The following is a 22,053-nucleotide window of genomic DNA, read 5'->3' as shown; positions in this document are numbered from 1 at the left end:
GGCTTGCCTACAGAAGAAGCAGGATTGATTAAACTGCCACTCATCATTTACGCTCCTTAGAGCTCCATTACACAGTGAGAGGCGCAATAAATCTTAGTCAAGTGCTTATAGTACCTGGAATGGATGCAAGGTAAGTTTAAGATGAACTTCTCTGAGTTTCATTACAAAGCCAAATTGTATTATCAGGCCCAGGATGACTAAAACGACTACAAGTACTTGACTACAGAGAAAAAAAGCAATATTTATATTTCTAAAATATCTGAAAACAAAGAATGTCTCAAACTCATTGGACCGACTCAGAGGGATTTTAGGACTACAGTATGAGGGCAGTATAACATTAGACTAATGATAGTAAAATTATAACTGACAAAGATAAAGGACAAGGGGAGAGGATATATTAAGTTATAGGGACAGGAGCAGCGATCAAGACATTCCACCACCATATAGAGGCACCAAGCTCTTGTCCAAGCAAGACAGTCACTATTTATTGGGCTGGTAGGGGGCTGTTTAGGCCTATGTGTACTTGAAATGCCGGGGCCTATGTGTGTATGTGTGCGCATTTAATTAAGTGTGTGTAACCCCTAAATCAGCTACTATGTTATTAAGCAGATACTGTCTTGAGTGTATGTCTGCCCTGCAAAAAGCAAAGGTATTATATTTTTAATAAGGGAAATAGTCTAAACGGGCCTCTCTCATGACACATTACACACATGTGGCATACAGATGAGATTCCCCCATCCTCCCGTTCAGGCCCTTAACACAGAACTGACATTTACAGCAAAATTCTTACATATCACAAGTTCTGACACTGACATTTCAAATGAAATTTCCCTTCCAGATGAACACAATGACATTCTCTTCAAAAATTACACTTGTTCCCTGAATAAAGATGTGTTTTTCCTCAGAGGAGCCCTTCCATAAAAGAGTTGATATTCAGGGCTAGGCAGTTAAGTGTAACACTGGCTTAACATTTATTTAGCCCCCTCCTTCATTCTTTAGAATACTATTCCCTATATGAATCACATTTCCATCAAAAATATTAACTGCAATAGTAAGTAATGTAGTAAAATCTATCTATCTATCTATCTATCTATCTATCTATCTATTATCTATATATATATATAGTGATATATATCTTGCACAGTGGATAATGGCTTTCAGCCATGATATAAATATATGAATAGCCATGATATAACTCATGAATATTATGATTCAGAGAAACAGAAACAACTGCAATCTCCAGTACTGGCCAACATATAAACACATATTATGATTCATTTTATTTTTATCAAAACATAATTGCTGATATATAAGTGTACATAGCAAACAAAATGCAAATTACAGGCTAAAACCTGCCGATTGAGCTTAAAATCTAATATATTTACTCCTGATCCAATGTCAGTGCAAACAAAATAAATTATAAACTATATTCCAAATGACATTTATTGAGACCAAAATGTTACCAGTCACCATTGGCTGTCCTTCATGCCTCATGAGAGCACCCAAAGGGTTACAGTATCCGGGCTTATGCCTAGGCTTGCAGACGAGACAGATAAAGAACTCTGACCTTCAGCCTGGTGTTCTGTCTGCAAGTGATCCTGGCTTTCATCACTTCTGCTGGGCACAGCTGTCAGGCCAGGGGAAGAGGGTCAAGAGGGTCAACCCATGCAAGCTTAATAGCATGGCTTCTTTGCTTATCCTTGAGAAATAATATTAAGGACAGTACTGTGGAACTTTGTTTCCACTCATGCAATGGCTGATGGTTTACAAGCAACAAAACATGACATTGGACGATGGCTGGGAGCTGAAAGCCCATGCTTGTTGATCTCTTTTACAGCCTAAGGAAGCTGGTGCCCTGCACCCTGCTCTGACTTATAACTCATGCGGATGTTTTAGTTGTTTTATATACAAGTATAGTTTGTTTTTATCTGTTACAGTTACAGATTGCTCTTCCCATAAAACAACACAAAAGCAGGTTTTTGAATTGTGGAGCTGCCAGAAGCAAGTAAGAATATTATAAGGTACACAACTGAGTGCTAATCCTTCAATCTCTCTGTTTCCACCCTAGGAAACCCATTTTGTAAATATTTTGCTTTGTCTAATGAAAAATGTCACACTATACGTGATCTTCATGCATTTGTGCCCCAAGAAGATGAACAACAATAGGGACACACACATGTGTCTAACAAAGATTTCTAAGGAGGTTTTTGACAAGGAAAGTTAAGATGATTGTCCCTATTGACCATTTCTGACAATCAGCGGTCTGTACTGCTGATGCGGTTTTCTCACCCTGCTGCATAGGCAAGGTCAGGTAGTGCATAAACAACACAAACACCATAGTCAGTAAAATTAAAGTTGATTTCTGCTGTAAAAACATATCAATATCTCAGCTGCTACATAATCTCTTGGGGAGACGAGTTGTCAATCACTTTAATATGCCTTGAAGTTGAAGCACAAAGAATAAACACTGACAGCTGAAGCTCCCAGAAGACACTTCAGTGTTAGCAGCTTGACATTCATAGACCTATACAGTGGATAAAGGGTGATTCTTAGTATACTGTACCTTCCGTATTCATTTATTTCACAAAATGGCTAAATTATTGCTGAGTTTTAAATGTAGACCCCTGCCATAAATTGCCTTACCTTTACAGGAACAATGTAGTTATGACTACTCTAGCTGGTTGGGCATTAGCATGGTTAGGTTTTGGTATAGACCTCTTGTAGGCATCCCCCTCTTTCACCTACCCTTGAGCTAGACAATGATAGTTACCATAATGTTACAAAGTGCACTTGGTCTCTTTAATGGTTTATAAAAAATACAAGGGGTGTGTTACTTAGTGGTGTAATAAAGACTGCCACATGAACAAGTGTAATGGATGGATTTATCTAATCCACTGTATCTTTTAACTTCTACCTCAAGCCTGGCTTAGTTTTCATATTCAGCAGTCATGGAATTTCTAGGTGCTTCCAGAAGCTTCACTAATGTTATTATCTTGTGATATAAAGCCTGCAATGGGGTGTGGCCTTAAATGGAATTTAGCATTATTTGGATGTAGCTGTAATTTGGACTTTCTATAGCAGGGGTGACTATTTTGTTTGATACTAAAACTATGTCAGCAGTGTCAGACTGGCCTGCCAGAGTCTGATCCCCCAATAGGCCCTATCCAAGGAAAAGCTCCATCAGTCATTCTACATCTAAATGTTGTAAGAGTGGGCTTTCTGTGTGAGGTTCTGTGGTGGGCCCTAAGCCAGCCATCATTGATGCCAGTATAAATATTCTCCAATAGTAAGAACTATTCAGAAACAGAGCTTGAGGATACAGTGTGCCTGGCAGCTGAGGTTTTCTGCTTGTCTCCCACAAAAAATGCATTGCAAAATGACCCAGGTCTATTGACGAAGGGAGGGAGTGCCCACCGAAACGTGATTGTTTTTGTGGTACACTGGCATAATAAATGGGGTATGCTCCCCAGCCAAAATCATTCTAATAGGATTGTTTTGCCTTCAATAAGGATTAATAATAGTGTAGCTAGGATCAAGTATAAGGTAATGTTTTATTATTATAGAGAAAAAGAAAATAATTTTAATAATTTTAATGGAGTCTATGGGAGATGGCAGTCCTGTAATTTGGAGCTTTCTGGATAACAGGTTTCTTGATAACAGATCCCATACCTGCACTGTTCTCTATTACTTTGATTACAGTAACACATCTAGGTCTACCTTAAAGGACTAGGAAGGGTTAATATAAATTAAAAGTAAGTCTAAAGGCATTCTTTTTAAGTACTTACTGCATATCTAAATTCCCAGATCCCTGCTTGCTTCTCTGAGATATGGTGCTGGCAGCCTCCAGCAGTGTGAAGCCTACAGTATGCTTTTTAAATTTTGACTTGCATTCTCGTTTAAGGTCCCCATAAACGGGCCAATTCTAGCTGCCGATATCGGTACCGATTCAGCAGCTAATGGGCACTACCGATGGGGCTGCCCGACCGATATCTGGCCTGAAATTGGCCAGATATCGATCGGGCAGGTTAAAAAATCTAGTCGGATCAGGGACCGCATCGGCTCGTTGATGCGGCCTCTGGACTGACTTTGCCTATACCTGTCGTTATAATTCAATCGAATTAGCCTGGATTATCCCGATATTGCCCACCCGTAGGTGGGGGATATCGGGAGAAGATCCACTCACTTGGCGACATCGCCAAGCGAGCAGATCTGAATGTGTCTGGGCACCTTTAGGTATATATTTTGGAGCCTTAATTGGTTGTTTTAAATCCCACCTCTGGATCAACCAACATTTAGACTGGCCTCACCTGGACTAAAAGATTGACCCTAATGTATAATTAAATAATTGTGTTGATATGTACAGAACAAAGGCTGTTCCACATTAATTGGTACTGTAGGTATTGTTCTGCCTTCCACAGAATGACAGTACTTGCCAATGTTCAATGCAATAAGAAAGGCTGTGATTATAAATGGGTTACCCTCATAATTTTTTCATCAAATTTTTCTCTTTGGCTATGGTTGAAAAATTATTGTGAATTTTATCCATGGTCCTTTGATATGTTAAAATATAATTTGATGTATTATACTAGGTTTACATTAAATAAAGGGTCTAATATTTTTAAATTTCCCATGTAAACTTTACAGAACTAAAGTCAGCCCATTTCAGGGAGTGCCGCGAGCAGTCACGGTGAGTTCATGTACATCTTCATTACTGTGTTTTTTGCCAATTATTCGGAGAGAGAACACAAGAGACCGTTGTGCTGCACGTGGGTCATTAAGTTCTAGTTACAATTCTAATTCTCTGCAATAGCAAATGAAGCATAAAAATAACCTGCAGTCAGCAACACCTGCTTCCTTGCATAGTCCAAAATCCAATATTTGTCCATTTATCTGGCCCAGCTGGTGCCACACATACTGTAGTCCCATCTCATTTTCTATTCCTGAGGAACCCCTACCAAGTCTCATTCATTACATGGTCCCACAATTCCCGCTCATCGTTTCCTTTCCCTAACAAATGCATAATAGTGCTGTTTAAGCAGCCAGTTGTGGATCACCCAAAGTGGAAATGTCGGTATGAAGGACCTCCTACAAAATATACTGTGACAAAAAGCTCATTTTGCTCCAATCTGAGAGGTTTTTCTGTAATTTATCAGATTTTTTTGTGCTATTTTCTCTAGTAATGTGCACCCAACCAAGGTTTTCCATGTTCTTGTGACCTGCCGTTTCCATTACCCTCACTCATCTACATTCTGGCAGTTAATGGCTTATTGGGATTGTACAGAGCTGTAATTCAGAAACAGCAGGAAAGACAACGAGGGTGAATCCCTGCTGAACCACAATTTAGACTGGCAATTCATTGTGTATAGGAGTAAACAGGGAGAGGACAGCCAGTAAGAGTACAAATTAAGGTAGCAGATCATGTGACTGCTACAGGCTCCAGGAGGTATAGGGGACCCAGTGGGAAGCTGATAAGCAGTTTAAATACATATTTATGATAAAATGGCTGATTTTCAACTTTAGGGGGGGAAATGATTTTGCTGTGGAGCCCAGAAGCGTCTGTTAATGTTGCTGTGACCAGTATTCTTTTTTGTACATGTTATCAAAAAATCTTCCTAAGAAATGGCTGCTCATTTATTACTAAAACAAACATTTTAGGAAAATTATAACACAGCGAAACCTCAATTTTACATCCCATGTTTTAAGTTTTCCCTCATTTTACAGAATCTTTTTGTGGTCCCACTAATATATAATGCAAATCACATTTCTCTAATTTGACATTTTCCCTGAATTAACATCAATTTTTTTCTGGTCCCCTGAAAACCATAAAATACGGGTTCTATTGTAACATCATGAAAAGTATGGGAAATGGTAATTTTCGAGGGTCCATTTAAGGATCCTTGTTGGACAATAAATAGGGGACAAATTACTCAACATAGAAGTACATATCAACATGTTTTTTTCCCCCATTTGATTTCACAAAGCTACAGGAGCTATCCTCGCATTTTTCACTCTTGTATATATATATTTTATTATGATAATTTTCTCTGGGTACACACAAAAAATCTTTTCAAGTTACATAAACTTCTTTTAGGAGATTAATGATTGACACCGAGGGAAAGGAGAATGTCTCAACTTTTGCTTCCTTTGCTTTAAGGGTGAATGACAACAAACTTCACAGTAAACTGTAAAAAGAAAGTGCTTATGAGTATTACATTATAATCTTTATAAAAGTTACCATACGTACCACATGTCAAGGCAGGTGGAATAGTCTGTGGAGCCCAGAAGGACATCTGGAGGTCTGTACCAGAGAGTCACTACTTCATTGGAGTACGTGTGGCTTGGTACAGACTTGGCTCTTGCAAGCCCTAAAGAAGCAAATCACAAAATAACAAATTCAATGCAGGTGCAACAATAGTGAATACATTGGTTTATCTGAAATGTTCGTGCCCTGCATACTACATAGACGCATTTGTTTTGGGTAAAAAAACAATAGCCTGATGTCAGTCATAAATATCAGTCATATTCTCAGAATTGTAGTTACTGGTGTATATATAAGTTAAAGTCAAAGTCCTCTCTGAGCTTATAGTTGTAACACTGAGAATGTTTCCTAACAACCAAAAAATACTGTATGTGGACAACAATTTCACTGTTGGTCTTATTTATTACTGCTTAACATTTTGGTAAGACCCTATTTCAGTGGTGAAACTATCAGTAAGTAGACCCTGTGACCAGGTATGGGGACCCAGAAATGTTCTGCATTTACCTGGCACTAAATCCCTCCTGCAAGTAGGCAGTCAGATCTGTTTCCTGGAGTTGGAGGTTGCATTACCATGACATGGAGTCCCAGATATATTTTGCAGGGGGGCCCAGTAAAAAGAAATTGCTTCCCTATCCTATTTATCTTTCATTCTAATTTTTTATTTACTGTATCAGTCACATCAATTACAAACCTGAGAGCCACAGGACAAACAAATAATTAAAAAAAATCAACAAACAGCAAAAAAAAAGCCTGAACAGTCTCAGAATACTGCTATACCATGCTAAATGTTCAATTACCCCTTTAACAGTTAAATGGCACCTTTCAATGGAAATATAATCAGTGTAAAATTGATGGAAATTACACTTACATCACTGTTAATTACTATTCATTAATTGTACTTTGTATTTGCTGGTGGAATAAAACTAATGATGGGAGAAATAGCAAATGAACAACGTACCCTAGCATTCGAGAGACGTTTCCTTTACATATTATTGCTCTGAAACACGGGGCAAACAATGTATTGTGATGGATTGTGGCCACTGGAGGGCACTGTTTTATTACAATCCATTAATGGCATATTAACTCTGCTTAAAGAGCAGCCTGCACTGGGCTCCAATGGGCACATTGAACCAAACCCCTAAATAGTTAAAGAAAAGCAGCATATATATAATCCAAGGGTAGGTTTGCCTTTATTTTACAATTATGAATGTCTAAAAAGCAAATGATCACACTGCACTCCTTATACTAAATTCAATATCTGACCAATAAGAACACTCTCACTAGTGAAAAATGCATTTACAATTAGTTGGTTGATCATATGAGACAATTAAAATCAATAATCAACAATGGCAATTAGGAATTACATCTGATGCACTGGGAGTGGCCTTTTTTTGGGCCTACTGATGCCTAAAATACTAAAAAACATTTCAGTGATTTACAATAAAACTTGCAATTCAATGTACAGTTACTATACCAACAGCCAAAGAATGGGTGGGGAATGATGACACAGCTTAGAGCTGGTGTATGAGTGTGTGTGTACAGCAGCTCTATGCAATACTATGCAACATATCTGAAGTATATGATACTGAACCTGATATTCACAAACCTTAAATGCAAATTTGGTTAAAAAGTGTGTTAAATAAAATAATTTTTCTACTACCTCTAATAACAGTGTGAAATGTGAAATGCATACTGCTACAGGCTGTGTTCATAAGTTGAAAAATATACTTTTTTTAAAATAATATTCAGCAGCAGAATTTTTAAGTAAATGAATTAGTAACTGCCGTAAGAATCTGAATATGAATCTAAATAAAAAATAACAACCAAAAAATGGCATTTCAAATGATGAAAGAGCATATTCATGAAATTGTGTATGAATATTTAGATGCAGGTAAACACTAGCATAGCATTAATTAGCACAGCATGTATGTCAGCTTTGTGTCTCCAAATGTGATGTGTTCCCATAGTTACCCAATGGGGGAATCCACACTGTCTTTTTAAACCAAAATGCTTGTGGGCAATATTCAAAGGCTTGTCACAGTGAGATACAGCTCAGTGTATCAGCGGGTAACCCCAATAGCTGCTCCCAGGTACACTAGCACCCCCAATGTAGGACAGACCAGCAGAGCCATATGTACAGTATAAACATGGTTAGTATCATCCTGTTAAAATGTCCAGCCCTTAGGTATATACATTAATGAGAATGGATTTCCTCCTGTCCTATTAAAGCAACACTAATAGGGCATTTCTAGAAAACTCTAGAAAACTCCTTTGGGTGCAGCTGAGCAGCTGGCAGGAAAATGTCCTTGGTAAAATCACACAACCATTTCCAATAAGACATGATGGCTCATTTATAAAGCAGCACTATGTGCAAAATGAATTTTATTCAACAAAAATGGCCATGATTTTTACCCACAATGCAAAATGCAAAATCCAGAATTTTAGCATATATATGGGCACATGATAAGTGGTGCTCAACAGGCCTGCTCTGGGATTCAAAATATGCACTGGGCTGCAGGACGCAGAGGCGCCCAATAAATAGTGACTGTCTTTGGCATCTTACAGCAGCCCCTCTGGCATTTGGCAGAATCCACAGATTGCCAGTTCTGGCCTGGCACTCAGCACAACTTGTTTTCCTAGATCACCAGTGCTTGCACTTTCCACTGCATTTGTATCACGGCTCACCTAACTAACTCCAGTTCATCTGGCTACTCAGTCCACTAAGGGAACTGACAGTAATTTCAAGGTTTCCATTTGGTCAATAATTGCATTGCATGTAATTCATCAGTGTAATTCCCCATGGGGCTAATTTGAATTTAAATGAAATACCTGATGCTTTAATATAAGGGATGCCTAAACTTGGACCCCAACAACTCTTGGTAAACTACAACTTCCACTAGCATTTGCTGCATTCCAGATATGTACTTCACAATGCTGCGGCAACAGACTATAAATAAAAATAAATACACGTTAGTGTTTCCCATACAGATAGCCTCAAAGGTATTAGCAGGGCTAGATTAGACTGTGCCTGCCAGATACCCATACCCATTAATAGCATGAATCACACTGCAAATGTAAGGCACATTAACTGCTTAATCTATGGCTTTTTAAAAATCTGTTTTTGACATTTCCTCTATCTGCTGCCTGTATTATGGGAAGAGACCACAAAGTGTGTGCTGGCCGGGATTGTTCTCATCTGTTCAGCTGCCAACATTTACAGGGATGAGAGCACACCGCACTGCAAGCTAAGGCAGAATTCAGGATGCTGATTAGAGAAATTGTGTGTTCTTGTATTTATTGGCTCATTTACATGGTAATAAGTACAGCTGTTACAGACCCCTGGAGTACTCTAACAAAGGAGGGCTCTGTATATCATACAAAATATACACCGTTATTATCCTGCCATACGGATGAAAAAAATTCACTAATTGTTCATCAATCATCATTGTTGTTCTTGAAGATGAACATACAGGTATGGAAATGCATGTATGGGATCTGTTATGTAGAAAACAGGTAGTTCTATAAAGCTCTGACAAATGGCAAGCTTATTTTCCATAAAAAAAAGGGTGGAATAATTTTCTTGAGGAATGGGCTGTGCCCCAAATCTGAAATCTACCCCGATCGCTTTTAAGATGATCATAGATGTTGACGTGACATCTCCATGGAGTATATGATCATCTTAAAAGTGGACCCGATTGAGGAACGAAACGTTGGATTCTTTTAAAACAATATGTCTAAAATAAACTTATGACGATTTTAAAGGGTGTGCCGGTCACAGAATATTTATTGCTATATATATAGATATATATAAAGAAACAGAGAGCCGCACACACAGGGATTTTGCAAAAAGACAAAGTATTTAATGAAAAAGATCCGACGTTTCGAGCACTAACTGTGCTCTTCCTCAGGGACAATCCACTTGTTTTTTCCCTGCGGAAGACAACAGTTGGTGCTCGAAACGTCGGATCTTTTTCATTAAATACTTTGTCTTTTTGCAAAGTCCCTGTGTTGTTCCTATATAATATATATATATGTATATATATATATACATACACAGTGTAGTCATTTGTACACTATGGGATACAAATCTATGATTTTTAGGGGGTATTTGGGGGTATATACATTTTGGACCAGTTAAATGTATACAACACTCAATGATACTGATTTAAAAGTAGTGATACATTATTTCCCAGGTACATTTTGAAGCCCTCTCCTGTAAAAATTATGTAATTCCATTATTTTTATATTGATATGTGTAGAAACTCCATCGAGAAAGTACTGCCCTGATTGGAATCAAACCCGGAACTAACCAAATGCAGTGCAGTGACACCATTATTTGATCTGCCTTATGAATTGTTTTGGAGGCATGCAGATGAACAGATGATCATACATTCCAGGCAGGATGTGTCCAAATTGTATGAAAAATCCATGCGTATGCAGCCAGAGTATGATTGCTTTAAAAAATACTGTTTGTCAGCCACGTGATAACTCAGGGGTGTATGAGTGATATACCCCTCATTAATTAAGTGTACTTTACAACTCAGTAAGAGATCAGTACCTGGACTTACAGTCATAAACAGTGAGGCTGTCAAAGTGGCATGGATGGCAAGGTTCCAGGGACAGATGGCTCGCTGGTAGCCAAGATTAATTTGCACCTGACAACTTCTGAAAGGTGTTCCACTAAGTATATGCAGCATAATAGTAATATGAACAAACACATAAAAAATGTGAATGAGAATAATTTAAGCTAAAAATGAGATGAAAATGAGAGCAGTAGAGCCAAGTTACTTGTGGATGTCTGTGGGAGGGCAGGGGAGCCAGCATACACACTGACTACTGTAGCCCTGCTAACCCTCTCCCACTGCTCTTGCTCAGCTTTCTTTAGAAAAAAAAATCTACAGGTTGAAATTCTTCCACTATTTGTGCAGTGTTTCATTTCAGCCAGAGATTCCTGCACCCATCTTGGATATTCTATTTATAGGCACTGCTTTATGCAAAACCTATGATGAAATTCCATTCTAAATGAACCGGCTAACAATACCAATTATCTTGCCCCTCTAGATATTTCCATCCTTTAAAGTAGGGAACTGATAGGCTTTAGAATAAATTGCTGTGCAGGGAAAGGTCAGTATCATGGCTTCTTGGCAATTTTGACTTCATGTTTTAGAAGTTTCATTCAACAACATTTCTTTCAATGGCTGTTTTAGAAAGATTGCGTCTTGAATCTGGATTCTTCTTATATCATAAAAGCAGCTTTCTGTTTTGTGATTCATGCAATTTTGTGATAATCTGATTGCAATTTTAGTTACATTAATATCACAAAATGATACAAACTTGTGTCATATTTTTCTTTCCCTCTTATATACAGTTATGATAAAAAGAGGAGAATGATACAAGTTTGTGCCTTAGAAATAAGACAAAGTTTTAAAGTTTAAAACTTAAGGTTTTGCCTAAATTATATTCCTAGGAGCATTTAATCTTTACTTGATACATTTGCAAAAACAGAGTTGTCATAACAACAGAAACATTTTGTGGTCACATTGAAATGGAATCCAAATCTTACGAGGGCAATAAAAGCATTTTTGTACATAAAGCACAACAGATCATAGGATTGTTCTGTTTTACCCTTACAAGCTCTCCCCTATTCCGCCTCTATTAAGGACAGTTTCTTTAAGCCTGATACAGGTGAAATTTACATTTTTGCAAGTGGCAAAAATGTTGACAAATATGCACTAAAATCTCAGCATGGCTTTGTGTCGCTGGGGCAAAAAGCCCATCGACTCCAATGCATTTGTAAAGGACAAAAAAAAATGCTCATTAACTCCAATGCATTTGGCCCAAGAACAAAACAAGAGAAATAACGTATGGGTACGGACACACACTGTGGATTTAGGCTTTAAAATGCATGTGAGTGCCATGCAGTGACTCTGGGTAAAGCCATAGGTGAAGGCTGATGCCAGCATATATCTACAGGCCAACAAACAGCACCGTGTGACATAAGCCTAATTCAACTGGCTTGAGAAAAAAGCCTACTGACTGCAATGTACTTGGTATAAGAAAATACATGGTGAAAAAACACCCACTGAATTTAATTAGTAATTTTGCTATTTCACAATTTTTTCCATGGTTTTGCAATTTTTTTTTTGTAAGCACTTTTACTTATCACTAATAATAGTTGTGTTTCTTATGCTAGCCCAAAGATCCATTCATTTGGTGACAATCCCCAACAAGCAGTGAGCCAAATTGGGCAGATCACACTGCATACATGGTGCAATACAGTTGAACAATCAACGGAAACATGGCTATCCACTGCTAGCATGTATAAACATATAAGATACAATATGGCATCATTCAGGGTAAGGATTTAACCAATTCAGAAGGCTCACTGGCAAGCTGGGTTCTCACAAACAAGAGGCTTAAGATGTAAAAATAAAAACAAGTGGATCTTTTCCAGATATGTCAACCTTAAGGTAAGTGATACTGAAATGATCCAGTTGGATCACATTGACAAGATGCAGGCCATTGGGGCTAAGACAGCATCACAAAGCTGATACACTCCTTACCCTGATGGGATTTTTAAATTTGTCTGATTTTTGGCCTGGTACTGGTCAGGCAGGCCCATCTGAGGCCCCCCAAACTTATCCAATCATGCAACCGAACTATACATTTCTTCTGTACAGTTGTCCCATAGAAGTTCATTGGTAAATGCTTTTCTTATCAATGTTTCTATATTCACCTAGAAATAGAAATAGCAAATAGCAAATGTTCAGGAATTTATAAATATATTATTACAAGCCATTCTGATCCAACTTCAGAATAAGAAATTCCAATAAGAAAGACTGTGAATGTATGATATTTGGAACTGGCTTTGTATTTCCAAGAAATGTTTTATTCTTTTTACTTTGGCAGGAAAATCTCTATTGAGGATAAGAATTCATCTCATGGGTATAATCTGACACAGCCACCGGCACCTGACCAGAGCATTCCAGGACATTTCATCAATATTATTAAGTAAACCATTAACTATTAAATTACGGTCTCACTGGAGTCTTCATATAGACAAATCTAAATCAATAAGGAAAAATGTATAATTAGAATGGTCAAGAGTCATTTGTTTGTAGAGAGTGTGTAAGGGATTTTGATGGTGAGTCCTTCTGGCAAGGCCTGGTTATTGTGACCAATCAGAAACAAGACAGGGACAGGCAGGAGCGGGATGGAGCAGGCACAGAGAACAGAGCAGGAACAGGTCTGGAGCAAGAACAGGACCAGAGCAAAGTGAGCAAGAAATTGGAACAAGCCTCAGTGTTCAACTAACAAGAAGCCAATCCTTTTCCAAGGAAGTGAGGTAGGAGCCGGGCTCAGCTGGCTCTGATTGGCTGCCAGGTTGTGATGGGAGGGGCAGGTGAAAATATGAGAACAGATAAGGATGAGAGTGAAAAAGAAAGTGATAGAAAGTCACAAGCCCCTCTCCTACCCTAGTGAACAAGGAGAGCAACCAGAAAACTGACTTTATTGCCAGTAGAGCCGTACAGAGTGTCACTGATATTATGTGCAGGAAGAATGTACATATACACAATTACAAAGTAGTAAGAGCTAGATGAAACTCTATCCACTCCAATGTATTTGTCAGTGCAAAACCATTTTTTTGCAAATAACCTGAAGTATTTACAAAAAACACAGGTTGACACTGTGAAGCAACATGGAGGAGCGGATGGGAGTGTTTTCTCAACAACATGCATACAAATTCTGGTAGAGGATAGGGGGTTTATCCCCATAGTGTGCCCTTAGTCTAACAGTATTAGCGATTAATATGTCTATCTAGAAGTTCTCTGTCTAGAAGGCAATGCTTTTAACAAGTTACAATAGGTCCTGGGAGGCCATGGCGGAATGGGGGCCATGGCCAGAAGAACGAATACTAATGGATAAATAGGAAGGGTCAATAATCAGCATTCTGACATTCAACACTAGGGGGCACATTTACTAACCCACGAACGGGCCGAATGCGTCCGATTGCGTTTTTTTCGTAATGATCGGTAATTTTGCGATTTTTTCGTATCTTTTGCGATTTTTTCGACGTCTTTACGATTTTTGCGTAAAAACGCGAGTTTTTCGTAGCCATTACGAAAGTTGTGCAAAGTCGCGATTTTTTCGTAACGCTAAAACTTGCGCAAAACGTCGCGCCTTTTAAGTTTTAACGCTACGAAAAAGGCGCGACTTTGCACGCAAGTGTTAACGCTACGAAAAAATCGCGACTTTGCGTAATGGCTACGAAAAACTCGCGTTTTTACGCAAAAATCATAAAGACGCCAAAAAAATCGCAAAAAATACGAAAAAATCGCAAAATTACCGAAAAAGTCGCAAAATGTTCGTTTCCAATCGGAATTTTTCCAATTCGGATTCGAAATCGTGTCTTAGTAAATCAGCCCCTAGGTTTTAAGCCATGCAAGTCTGCCACTACAACTATAGGTCTGTAGCAAATGCTTCCAGAGCTAAAACATTCTAGAATTCCAGAGATACAAGCTGCCAAGGAGTCCAAGTGAAATCCTATATTAATACTTGGGGGGGGGGAGTAAAACTGCCCCCACTTTGTGACAGCAACACTTCACCTGACCTATGACAATGGTAAAGAAGAACTACTACTAGTTATATATAATAGAATGCAATAATATTTAACTGCAGTAATAAGAATAAACAAAATGGAGAAAAAATGACCTAAATTCAGAAAGAATACAACAGCGGTTTCCTTTCAAAGCTTGATTATCTACCCCAGCCTCGTTATGAAATGTATAACGAGTAATTACTAATAAGCAGCCCAAATTGCAGCAGCAGTAGTTGGGCTCCCTTGTTCATTTGGTTTATCTGCTTTATATTTTCTGGGCCATTGTCAATAAATAACAATTCTTTCAACAAAAGAATTCAATGTTTCATTAAATTTTATACAGTTGCGGATTTGAGACTTGGAAGAATTATCCACAAACTGCATAATTCAGGTGTGTGAGGCTCTTGAAAATCATTTTGAACAAAACCAAATTAGAACCAAACACAATGGGAAATTGTTGCAAATGCACTTCTAACTGGCTCAGACTTTTAGAAAGATGAAAGACGCTATCAATAAATGTCTCATTATTATTAATCATTTCCCAAAAATCAATATGGATATTGATCAACCACTAGAAAATACACTGTGTCAATCAATTCCTAAATATTCTTGTCCAATCCAGTTCAAATTTTGATCAATTTGAACCAATTTTGATAAATCAGCCCATTGAAAAAATGTGACTTTTATCACAGAGGGAAGGGCCCATATATTTTTCCAGTTCATGACAATTTTCTAGGATTTTGGTCAAATTGTAAGATACAAATTAGAGCTCACAATTAGTTTGGTATTTGGCCGAATATTTAATGGAAGATTTGTATTTAGTGGAAATGTATGGATTTGATGCTTTTCTATACCCAACCTACGGTTCTGCTTCTAATATTCCCTCCATGAAAACGAATTTAGCCAGTTTTCTATGGTATCATTCATGTACATTTGTATTTCTTTCCTTGGTACAATGCCAAATGTGAAATATTTGGATTTAGTTAAATAGTTTGAAGGCCACAGGATATTTGAGCCGCATGTGGATTGTAGCCCTTGTGTGCCCATTGTAATTGTTCCCATCAATAGCAGCATCAGTGTTGTTAATTGAAACTGCTGTAATTAAAAATCTACATCAACCCATTAATTTTTATTGCCAGCATGTTCCTAACAGTTTATAAAGAAGTCTGCAAGAGATTGTAAAATATGAAATTCACTCTTTTTCTGTACATAAACCAATAAAGCATATTCTGTGCAGTTAATTCCCCACAGTGATTTCTTTATAGCAAAAACCTTTTTATGGCAAGAGTTTTTTTCCATTGTGTATTTATGTGTTGGTGTGAGTTTATACAGAGACTGCTCCGGGAGATCTAACATCTAAAGGATCAATTCCAAACACAAGTGCAAATGCAAAGAGCACTTAACTGTTATTAACTGAGGTACTTGCATAGCGCCAAAGCGCCGGGCTCAGCTTCCTGTGCTGGACTGTGTGTGAGGTGCAAAATATGGGGCACAAGGAAGCCCTGCAATTTACAAGAGGTGTTACTTTCATGGCTCTCTTAGTATGTCACTTCTCTACTTGCAGTCTAGTGGATCACACTAGGGCACTGGAAGAAAACCTGATGTGACCCGTCAACCCAGGACTGCTGCCTTCCTCCACTAACAATGAGCCACAACCTTTTATCTAAATGACACCTTCTCCTACTAAACTCCCAGATAAATAGGTGTTAACTTGACAGATTAGTTATAAATACCATTTTTCTCCTAGAGTACTTTTTAGTGTTTCAATTTTAAATGCTTATTTATGTACACAATTGCAATGTGCAGCATTTCCCCCCCCAAATTCCAGCCTTGTTGTTGCTGTCTGCTAAATATATTGTAGTGCAAGTACATGCAGTTTACCAACACAGCAACAAAATGTAAGATCCGGGGACGTGACATCATGGTTCTATTGTAAAGGCTTCCTGGCTGTAGTTTTCTCTTCTTCTGAACCCATTGTTACCAGTCAGAAAGTAGTACTTATAGGTTAGCTATTTCAAAATTTACATCTGATTTGTTGCTATGGGTTACTAGACATGGGCAAACTTTAGACCTTTAGAACATTTGTTTCTTCCTGTTAAACCTATGTTGTTCTGAACTCTTTTCAAACACAGTCTGTACTAATGGTTCTTTACTACCTACATTCCTGACCCTGTGCTGAATCTGCTCTTCCCACAGAACTTCTCAATGCCTCCTCTCACCCCTTACTATTGCCTGCAGGATCTGGCACTTTAACCTGCCTGGCACAAATCCTGGAACTGCCCAAGAAACAGATGATAACCCCAGGGCAAAGCAAAGTCACCCATTGTACCTGAATTGCATATAATTGACTGAAAGGCACTTAGTATAAAGGCACTAGGGTCAAGTCCTTGACATGGACACAAATTTCTGACAAGCATAAGTTAATTCCTCTAATAACAGGAAACCATATATAATAGCACTCGGAATTAACCTGACATTTGCCAGCTCTATGCATACTTTCATAACTGCACAGTTACACAAAAATCACTATTACAAATTCTACACTAAGGGGCATATTTACTAATCCACGAATCTGAATCACGAATGGGAAAAAATCGCATTGGAAACGAAAATTTCGGAAGATCGAAAATATCACGAAAATGCTTACGAAAAAATCGTATTAGTTACGATAATATCGTATTGGCAATCCGAAAGTCACGAAATTTTCATACTGAACAATTGTAAACAACGGTAAAACCTTTTTTCGTGCAAACGTCCGAAAAAGTCGTGCGGCGTACGAAAAAGTCGTGCGGACGCCCGAAAAAAACGGCGAAAATACGCTCGAGCGTTCGTGCTTTTGTAAATATGCCCCTATGACATGCAAGTCACTTTATTTAATATAAATTTGATATACTGTATTCCTGATTTTAGGTTGCACTTTACTTCAGTTTCTTCTTCAAAAATGTTGCACTTTATGTGCCCTGTATTTAAGACATTCTGTTACCCATAACCAATCAGAACTTTGCTTTCATAGTAGAATATACAAAACTGTTTGCTGATTGGGTGCTGTTGACCGCTGCAGTTTAGTATCTATGTTAGTAAATGATCCCTACTGTCTTTCTCCTGATTACTCATAATGCATTTTTAAGTATTTTATTTGGTCCTTTTTACAACCAATTATATCAGCCTAAGGATAATCTGCTTTGCTATAGAAGATGGAGACACCTAGCCTGCCAAAGTGAGCATGCTATGGGCTACAGGAACATGGGAGATGGAGGGCTGCACTGTTTGAAGTGACGAAGGATAATGAGAGCAGACTTGGGGGGTTTTGATTTATATGGAAAAGAAAAACGGTATTGTAGCCCAGTGTCGTAACAATTATAATAACCTTTCTTTATCAGAGGGTGTAGGCAAAAATAAAATACTACATTTTTCTCTGCTTCAGATTAAACATCGACTCATACAAATGCAGGAGGAAATGCTTTGTTACAAGTGAGTTATTCCCTCCGGGCCAAGATTTCACCTTCTGAGTTAAAGATTACTTTGCTGGGAAAATTGCAGATATGTATCTAAACTGTGAAATATGGCTTCTGCCTTCCTGTCCAACATCCTTTAGTGAAAAGGGAAAGTGGAATGTCTGCCTACCAAAGTCGGCCAGCTTCAGTTCCCCTGTATCGCTGATGAGAAGGTTTTGTGGCTTCAGATCCCTGTGTAAAATATGGCCTTGGTGGATATAGGACAAACCACGCAGCAACTGAAATAAAAATAACTGAAAGAAAAAGGGAAAATGTATCAGTATTAGTTGTTTCACACATATTTTCCTGGCATACTATTGCATTTATATTAACACAAAAACAGAAGGTCAAAAACAAACATAGAGGCAGGCAATGAAATAATAAAGTTATTACTAATAGCTTCTTCCTACTGTTACATTCACAGCCTTTAACATACAACATATGATTTATCATTTTCTATATCTGAAAATCAATAAATGAAAATGTTCATCATATAGCAACACAGGGAGCCCTCAGACCCATTACATAACCAGTCTTGTTTTGACTTCCCTGCCCCTGTGGAAAACTGACCCCAGCAAGCATCCCTGTCTCCGATAGCTGTTCCCATGGCATGCCCCCATGTGCATGGGGTTGTACTGTATTTCTAGCGCATGCCATAAAGTTTATAATTTAATATGTTAAATCTAAATAATATCATTATTTTATCCTTTGCAAAGACTCTTAATTGTCCAGATATGGTGCGAGAAATGTAGAGAACCAGACGCAATGTTTCCTGTAATCGTTAATTGGCTATACAGTACAGGTGCCAATTATACTGAATGGAAATAAGATTCTTACAATTATGGATATGTGTATGGTGGCCTGCTGATCCCAATTAATATCCATGCACTATGGATATTGGTCTTTTGGGGAATTGGGCATGTTAGAAAATTTCATATGCTGATGCTGTTGGCCAGTCCACAGTGCCATAGAAGATGTGAAGACGGGCTGCTACGTGTCTTCACTTCCTGCTATTTGGTTGTTTGTACACTTTGCACGAACGTTCAGAACAATACAAAGGTGGCCATACTATATGTGGCCCCTCATATGCCCTTCTTTTGTTCAACTTGTGGGCTGATTATGTGGAGAGCATAACTAGTCAGATTGTCTATATCATAATATCTAGGTGGAGTGGTTGGTAACTTGGCGTTGGGCTAATCAGAGCAAAGGAAACATGTAATAAGGGTGTCCATAAAAAATGTAGATGACAGGTTTAATTCATATATTGCAAAGATGACCACCAACACTGGCCTTTCTTGCAATATACATAACAAAAACATGCACACCCATTTCCATGTGTTTGAACTGACTAATATTTACCCCAGGGTTTCAATTTTATATCTCTAGAGGGTGATGTCTTATTATAATTTTTCTATTAAGGGCTTTTTTTCTGTAATATGTGTTTTCTTGGAAAGCTACAAAAAAAAATAAACATCTACAAACAGGATAGAAAACGCATTCTAAGGAATTGACAGTTTCACCTGACAGTCAGAAAAGTTTAAAATACCCGTGCTGAATCTGCTCCTATGTCTTTTTCTTTTGCATAGGGTGCCCTTTTCTCTGTGCAGATATGGGTGACATGTCTGACCCCTTGCACTAAGGCTATACATACAAGCTACTGTCTCGTCACAAGGGAAAAAGCATTTTTTGTTTAATAGGACTCTATGGGAAATAACAGTTTTTTTAATGTAAATTTCTAGATACCAAGATTCCCGAATCCATAGTTCTAATGGCACTGTTTAAAAACATAAAGATTGCAAGCTCATTTATTTACAGAGACTGGAGTGACATCAAAGTCGTGCACCATTTCTGCTACTATATGGGAACTGAGTTATTTATACTCCTTAGGCAAAGGGCAAATTCTTGTTTGACAGAAGTGTTAAAATATCCGCATGTTAAGGATGATTCTGGGAAGCTTTCCATTTGCAGGTATACAGAGAGGGGACAAGGTCAACCCTTCAGAAACCAGAAGCAGCTTTAGAGAGAGAGATTGAAGGAAAGTGGGCTATGCACTACCCTAGAGCGTCCAGCCACACTAAATGCCTTCCACACAGGACTACAAACATTCATTAACCTTTTCCGTAACTTGGGGGTTAAGTGGTAGTCGTAGAGTAATTTATAATAACAGAAAAATATTTTTCCAACCAAAAATCTTAGTGGTCTCTTGCTTGATAATAAAGAATTCATGAATAATTGGAGAAAAAGAAATTATCTTCACTTTTTTTTTTTTTTTACCAAAGGATGAATTGAAAATTGCAGTGATTAGCACTGTCAGGGAGGTCAAGAAGACATTTTAACGAATGAATGCATTTATCAAAGTCTTTTCGGCTTTTTTTATATGTGGCAATTTGTTAGAATTGATTTGATTGCTGTGGGCAGTCGAGTCTAATTCTTTTCTATGCGGGGGACTTAATACTCTATTGATTTGTTAAATTCCCCAAAAAGAACAAGCGCCACATTCATTTTATTGCAATGCATGTCTACGGGCGATTTACCAAATTGATACAAATATTTTCCTCACTTCTAAGAAAGCAGAAAAAAAACTCTGTAAATCTTAATTGCTGGGAAAGTACAATGTTATTGCTTCATAGCTCTGACCCAATGTGACCTTGTTCTTTTATATATCCTTTGGAACCCTGGGTTGACTTCTTCTATCCTTTTTTATTCTCAGGTGCCATATTATTGATACATGAATATGTCCCATTTACAATATAATATTGTTAGTAAATCATTCATTGTTATTACATTATTTGTGTTGCCCTTAAAGCTGTAAGAGTGGGAGGATATTGTTTATCATCAATAGAACACAACATTGTCCAGCTACAATATAACCTTGGTTTGTAAGGGTTAAATTGATTTATTAACATAATTTGAAAAATGCCTGGGAACAAAATCTGTTTCTAATGGGTAACAGAGAAATTCTCACAGACAGTAAAACAGATGCCTTCTGCTTGACTTATAGCAATCTGGTCGCAACCTTCGCAAAAGGATTCCAGATGTGAAACAAAAAAAATATTAAAATAAAGATGGCAGAGGGTTTTTCACTTAATAGATTGTTAAATATATATTTTTCTCAGATCAATTACTTTATATATTTTAATATTTTTTAATCAGATCTGCATTTTAAAAAATAGCCAAATGTTGCTGCTCAAGACTAAAAAATAAGCTTTTGTTGTCGGCCAATGCAAGAACAGAAAAGTATTAAAGTGTTAATTAAGCCCCAGTTAACATATTTTGTTTTTCAGAAGGAAGCATTGGTAGTGTGTGTGGCTAACCTGTAAGACAGGTAGATTACTGGGCACAGAGGGGATCATTGGTACTGTGCGTGGCTAACCTGCAAGATAGGTAGATTACTGGGCACAGAGGGGATCATTGGTAGTGTGCGTGGCTAACCTGCAAGACAGGTAGATTACTGGGCACAGAGGGAAACATTGGTACTGTGCATGGCTAACCTGCAAGATAGGTAGATTACTGGGCACAGCGGGAAACATTGGTACTGTGTGTGGATAACCTGCAAGATAGGTAGATTACTGGGCACAGAGGGAAACATTGGTACTGTGTGTGGATAACCTGCAAGATAGGTAGATTACTGGGCACAGAGGGAAACATTGGTACTGTGTGTGGATAACCTGCAAGATAGGTAGATTACTGGGCACAGAGGG

General features: G+C 37.9%; 1 protein-coding gene across 4 annotated transcripts in view; it reads right to left on the bottom strand.

Annotated features, from left to right (window-relative positions):
* The window catches only part of cdk14 (cyclin-dependent kinase 14), a 279,683-nt gene that overhangs the window by 111,299 nt on the left and 146,331 nt on the right, over positions 1 to 22,053 (bottom strand). For all 4 annotated transcript variants that reach the window (XM_012964199.3, XM_012964198.3, NM_001102988.1 and 1 more), the window contains 2 exon segments: positions 18,483 to 18,606; positions 6,245 to 6,365 (listed from right to left, as the gene is read on the bottom strand). In XM_012964199.3, coding sequence (XP_012819653.1) covers positions 6,245 to 6,365; positions 18,483 to 18,606 — 245 coding nt within the window.

This window comes from Xenopus tropicalis, chromosome 6, assembly GCF_000004195.4.
Source record: "Xenopus tropicalis strain Nigerian chromosome 6, UCB_Xtro_10.0, whole genome shotgun sequence".
In the NCBI taxonomy this organism is placed as follows: domain Eukaryota; kingdom Metazoa; phylum Chordata; class Amphibia; order Anura; family Pipidae; genus Xenopus; species Xenopus tropicalis.
This window is presented reverse-complemented; position numbering and strand designations above follow the sequence as displayed.